The sequence below is a fragment of the Condylura cristata genome, unplaced genomic scaffold (genome assembly GCF_000260355.1).
Source record: "Condylura cristata isolate star-nosed mole 26May11 unplaced genomic scaffold, ConCri1.0 scaffold00012, whole genome shotgun sequence".
Classification (NCBI taxonomy): Eukaryota; Metazoa; Chordata; class Mammalia; order Eulipotyphla; family Talpidae; genus Condylura; species Condylura cristata.
Window position 1 is genome coordinate 24774448 of NW_004567113.1, and position 6797 is coordinate 24781244.

The 6797-nt window shown below is 30.0% G+C and overlaps 1 protein-coding gene across 1 annotated transcript in view; it reads left to right on the top strand.

The window, feature by feature from the left end:
- Positions 1-2059: 2059 nt before the first annotated feature.
- Positions 2060-6797, top strand: part of TECRL (trans-2,3-enoyl-CoA reductase-like) — a 64202-nt gene continuing 59464 nt past the window's right edge. Inside the window, exon 1 of the mRNA XM_004681271.1 lies at positions 2060-2293. Within this exon, the coding sequence (XP_004681328.1) occupies positions 2060-2293 (234 nt within the window). The remainder of the gene's footprint in view (positions 2294-6797) is intronic.

A 6797-nucleotide genomic window follows, 5' to 3' on the forward strand; every position in this document is an offset into this window, starting at 1 on the left:
CTTTGCCTTGAAGATAAAGCAACATTTAAAAAATATATATATAGACACTATTCCTAAAGAGTATAATATTGGTTGTAATTTTGCCTTTTTAAATAATATAATCATAGTTCACCTCCACATGCAATTAGTATCACATCATCCTGCTCATACCTTTGAGACACACTTATTGATTTTTCATCTATTTATTTAATACATACTTATTGATTACCCACTGAATGCCAGACTGTTTGAGATATTATAGATAGACTGGGGAATGAGATCAGAGATGCAACAGGATGATTTATGATTCAGAGACTTACAGACCTTTGTAGAAAAGTTTGAGTTTTTCTTTAGATAAAGTAGCGACTGTAATGTTGAGCAGATGATTGCATTAACTGCTTTAATATAGTGCCTTATCACTCTAGCTCCTGTATTAAAAGATACTATGTATTTGTCACTGTAAATACAGGGAGACCATTTTGGGGGAAAAAATATAGGTGAGACAGATGATCTGAAAGCAGCTATGAGGTTCGTAGCTGTTGATTACCTAGATACCTGATGGATAAGGTCTAAAGTCTGAGAGAAAAAGACTTAGGCTGATTCCAAATTTTGAATAATTGGAACAGTAAAATTCCACAAAAACTTGTGAGTTTGAGTAGGTGTGTACATGGATATGCATTCATATGTTATATTCTATAATACATGTAGTATATTAAATAATAATATTTAAAATATTAAGTAAAAAGTACAAAGTGGCCCACTGTGTAAAAGTGATAACCAAAAAATGTACAAATTAATTTTGGTGCAGTATGTGCAATCAAAATTTAAATATATAATTACAAAAATAAAAACCAAAACATTATACACATATATAGATTCCCCACTCAATAATTTTATTCATTTTGCATCTGATGCTTTCATTGAAAACAAGTTTCCAGAATATTTTTTCCATAATATGTTTTGGAGTCAGTGATAATATATATTTTTTTGAAATATTTTCAGTTGTCTATCAGAATTATTATGCAAACACTTAGGGCATTCATAATCCTCTTTTTTTATTTGTTCATTCTGAGATTATTTATATTTGCCATAAGTGAGTGATGGAGTGATGTAAATGTGATGCTTAGTATTGATTGTGAGTATAAATTCAATGATTTTCCAATAATATAATATGTGTAGATATGGTAAATAAGGTTTACTTCATTTTTTTTTAATTATAGTATTATTTCTATATAGGCCTACATGAATGAAAAAAATAATCATTTTGTGTCAGATGTTATATTACATAAGCCAAAAAAAATGACACAAATCTTTATAATTAATTAGCCCTTTATAAAATGTTACATAATAACATAGTGTTTTTAAATTTAACTATAAGGAATAGCACATACTAATTTCATTTCATTTTATTTTTATAAATTATTTCCTTCTTTCTTTCTTTATGCATACAAAAGCTGTGGTGTAGTCTACAAGTACTGGGATGGGCATAAGAGGGTTCACCAGAGACAGAGTGAGGAGCAGAACAGGAAGATGTACTGAAATACACTGCTGAGGGGAGGAGTGAGCAAGACAGGAGAGATCTGCTGTGTCATGTGTGTTACTTCCCTGGCCAGGGATCAAATTTGTGCTGTTAGTGTTGCTGGTAGCTTCACAGTACTAGTGCTGAAATTTAACTCCTTGTGCCACCAGGAAGGACCCATATGTTAATTTTAAATACATATAATTGTGAATGTGTTTAAAATAATATGTATATTGGAGTGTTAGTGCACCCAGAATATTCTTTCCTTGCTTTATAATTTCAGAGACTAGTCCTCTTGAGAAGAAGCAGTGTAAAAAAATAATAATAATAATAATTTGAATGCTGGTAGAGTAATCCTCTAAATGCAACAATTCACAATAGTCTGTTATATATAGAAAGGAGATCAGTCATTCTTTTAAGCTAGCTAAATAAAACTTAACTCTTGGAATGGCATGCCACTTGACCTTTCCTGGTCTCACCAGCAGTATTTTAACTGGTGCAAAGGAACACACTTGCAAGTATCTCCCGCTGACATGACAGTTTCTCCGGGTAGTTCACACAATGTTCAGAAAGGATAAGTCTCTTGCTTCGGAATGCAAAAAAAAGCTATTTTCCCAAGGAGCTACATGTTCCATACTGAAGAATGATACAAAAAATTTTCATTCTTTTTCTCAACTTGTACTGTCAGCAGGCCATCTGAAATCAACTTCAGCAGTTAAACATTCGAAAACTACTCACTTTGAGATTGAAATACTTGATGCTCAAACAAGAAAGCAGATATGCATTGTCGATAAGGTGAGTCTTATTTAAGTTTTATCTCATCTGCCCCCAAATGGTTGATCATTTAATTATGTGCTAACAAGGGTTTTCTAAAAATACTCCTGAAATTTAATGTTAACTTTATTATAAGTAGGATACATACTTTTACATTGTTCTCCTAGAAGATATTCACTCACCTTTAATACTCAGTTTAAATGGTAATTTATTATTAAGTTGCTTTTCTTGTTAATGTTGGTCACTAGCAGGGAGTAAAATTTCCAGTACCTATGCATTTAACTACATGACAAAATATCTCCAGCATTTTATCTTCATTGCATACTCAAATTATGAACGAGGTTTTATAATGTTTGTATCAAACAAAAGTCACTATAGTCACTAAAACCTATTCTTAGCATATATGATCAAACTTACTTATTAAAATTATTTAGAATTGATTAATTTGTCTTATAAGAAAAACACAAATAAATAATGGGAAACAAGACAATAAGTGGATGGATATTAAATTAGTAAAAGATTTCCAAACACCAAGATTCTAAAATGAGATTGTTTGTTTCCTTTGTGATAAATTTCTAAACATTGACACTAAATCCACCACCATAAAGTAAGAACAAAGTGACGAGTTCCTAATTATTTAAATTAAAATTTCAGCTATTGAGATGTATTTAAAGATAAAACATGGCATTTTACATTTCTAGTATCAAGGTGCAAAAAAATATTAAGCATGTAGAGAGCCAGCATTCTTTAGAGATAAGCATTTCACTTAAGAATCTCACACATGAACGCTTAGAGTGCTGGTATTTGCATCTCAAATGGCAAACCTTGAGGGAAATTCAGTAGCTAGTTAGGGGATTAATTTTGGATTTCTCACCATCCTTTATTGCACAATCAAGAGCATATGCTTTGCAACTTACTACAATCAAATATTTGATTTTGGATTTCACTTTGCCTTGTTTTGGTTGTATAATTTGGTAAATTGTATCATAGTATGGGACGACATTTAAAGGAAAATATCTGGATTAATTTGCAGTGATTTATTTGTTGATTCCTAAACGCTCATATCTGTAAACATGAAAAAGGATGATTTTATTAGTTGTTTAGATATTGTTTTTCTTATACAAATTAGCAGCTATTTACTAAGTTATATTTAGTGCACTTATTGGAATCAGTTCTACTGAGTATACAAAACACAAAACAAAACATTGCTTGTGACCTTGTGATGGAGCCCCTGTTTTTTTAATAAGTGCAGTATTATAAAGTAGAAAAAGTTAAATGTCATGTGTTTTGAAACTAAGCATATCTAGACTGAATTCCTGTTACATCAATTATATCTATCAAGCTCAAGGAATTCATAATTGCTGATCCCCAGAACACTTATTTAGAAACAGACTAATAAAATCTATTCTGTAAGCTTATAATGGTAAGTAAGAATATGTGTGTGTGTGCATGTATGTAATATAACACACATTATCATAGTGCCATGGACAGCAGGGGGACAATATATGTATGCATGCAATTTTTGTATGTATATACATTTATACATACTCACATATATATGTATATACATTTATTTTTATAATCATTCTGAGTAATAAAAATCCAAGAAAAAATAAACAAATGATTAACTTTGTGATACTAGAACAAAACTCATACTTTTGATTATTATACATTTTCATGTTTAGGTTAGGTATATATTTCCAATTATCTTGAGTGGGAAATGTATCTTAATAATATTTGCTTAGCTCTAATAAAATTTTTGTTTTCACCCTGAAGGTAATAACTTAAACTTCAAACTGAGGTATCGCTCAAGATATCCATGAGACAAAAACATTGAGAAAAGTCCTGAAATTAAAGAAAATATGTTGGTTCATATTCTTTACTTAATCACACATACACAGTAAGCAAAGACACAAAAGATATTTTGCCATAACTTTGTATTTTCTTCCTGCATTTCCTTCTCCAAAAATCCACTCTATTCCTCCATCACTTCTTAAAATATGAGCTTGGTAACATCACCAGCTAGCTCGTAGTAAGCACCTCCCTAAATCCAAAGTACATTTCTCAGGCTTTATCTTATTCAATGTATAGGCAACATTTGCCACAAGTAATTGTCTCCACTGCCTTCACACATTTTTGCTATTTGAGTTCCAGGATAACACAATTGTTTTTTGTTTGTTTGTTTTAAGCTTACTTAATTTTTCTTTACTGTCTTTTCACTGCTTCATCATATGACTTATTGGGTTTGGCCTGTCACCAATTCAATCATCAAAACTAACACTATCTTTGGTCATTTAGCTATTGAGGTCAATAAACTCTAAATACCACCTACCTATTGATGACTGATAAATATGTAACTGCAGTTTACCTTATTCTCCTTATCCCAGATCCTTTTATTTGCATATCTGTGTATCAGGTGTCTATCTGTTTGGATGTTTTCTAGGCATACCATTCCCAGTATATCTAAAACCAAACACTTGTTTTTTCCCCAAAATTTTCCAGAGTTTTTCACGTGAGTATGTGGCCAAACATTTACAGGAATCAATGACTCATACTTTAATCTCACATTTGACATACAGTTCATCTTTATAGTGATACTTCAAATATATCCCATCTCTGACAAATCTTCACCACCTCTATTGCCAGCATGCTTAAATCTTTTCTCTGTCTGTTTTCTTAGTACCTTCAAAATATTCCTCCATGGCAACTAGAACCAGTCTGTTAAATGATGTTGGATAATATTCCCTTCTTAAAACAAGTCAGTGTCTTCCTTTAATTGTTTACTCAGCTCTCAATTTTTCAGACCTTTCCCAGACATCTATTTATTTTTTTCCAGACATATATTTAAAATTATAAAATCTGCCAATATTATCTTGTATCTGTCCCTGTTCTGTTTTTTTTTTATTTTAATAGTACTTATCACTACTGAATATATTGTTCTCTTTCTTCTTTTTCTTTTGTATTTTTTGTGGCTTACTCCTTGTATGCCAACTTTACAAAATCAGATTTTTTTTTTCATTTCTGTGTCTCCAACATTTAAATAGTGCTCAACACAAATATTTTAACAATACAATTCATTATATTACTTACATATACAATAAATCTATGCATGATCAAGAGATAAGTGGATTTGACAGTACACCATCGTTAGCTGTGATAGTTTTAAAGTGGAGGAGTCTAATGTTTTAATACACATTTTTATATTTTATAAATAAAATTATCAGTGGAATAAAGGTAAATTATTTACAGAAGAAGACATTTAATTAAATTATTCCATTGAATTCCTGGTTGTCTCCAGAAAGATGCATAAAGTTTAACATTGTGTTAGCATATCATTTTCTAACAGGCGATAAGATAATACAGATAGAAATGTTAAATTAACCAATTTAGTTATTTCCCATTAATTATTAAAATAAAATGACTATCAAGGGAATCAAATGGATAACATTTAAAATATTATTATATATCATTCTTAAGTATTTATGGACCATCAAAATATATAGAAAATACATTTAAAAATGGAACTATGACTATTTCCATTACTAACTATCTTTGTCTCACTTCTGTTGTGTAAATGTTAGAAACTGATCTCATGATAAGTCTGTGATTCAAGAGTTTTGGCAAGAAGTCTCAAAGCTAAATTTGATGAGTGTTTCCAGTATCAACCTATTCCTTTTTCTTTAATCTTTTCTCCAAGAAACTTGACCTCAAGAACCCTCATAATACTATTGTTTTATTTTTTTTATGTCGAAACTCTCAAAAGTATTTTAAAAGACATATGATAAAATTAAGCATTCAGTTGAACATTTAGTCCTTCTAATCTAAAAAGTATCAGTTTTTACCAAAAATAGTGTATTTATAAAGTAGTAAAACTGCATAAAATGCTTTCAGTATGTTAACTTTAAATTTTGAGATGCCTTCATTTTTTACTTGTAACTTTTAACTTGGCCATGTTCCTTAACATATTTATGCTGGAATTTGTTCACCTGCAAAATGATAATTACACTTGCTTTAAAACGTTCTCATGGCTGTTTTAAGAATTTCATATATATGTAAATTGCAATATCTTCTTTTTCTTCTATTCCTCTTACTCTACCATTCCTTCCTTTCTATTTTTTCTTCTCCCTCTTTTCCTCTTTTATCAACTCATCCTCCCATAACTGTCCCATTTTTCCTGCCTCCTCTTCAAGTTTCCTTTTTCCTATTTATATAGTGTGATATACTAAAAAAACTTTTGAGTTTAGATTTAGATAGAAATGAATTTTAATACAAATCTGACTGCCTTCTCTTTTTCTTGGACATGATGCAATTCACTTATTATTTTCTATAAAACTGTTACTATAGACTTTTATAAAGGATATGAAAAATGTCAGTGGATATATAGACACTGTTAATCAATGTAATAGTAGGGAAAATAAATACATAGAGCAATACATTAATATTTGTAAAACAAACATAGTTTATTGTGTATATATATATATATTTTATTTTTTTTATTAAAGATTTATTTATTTGTGCATACAGA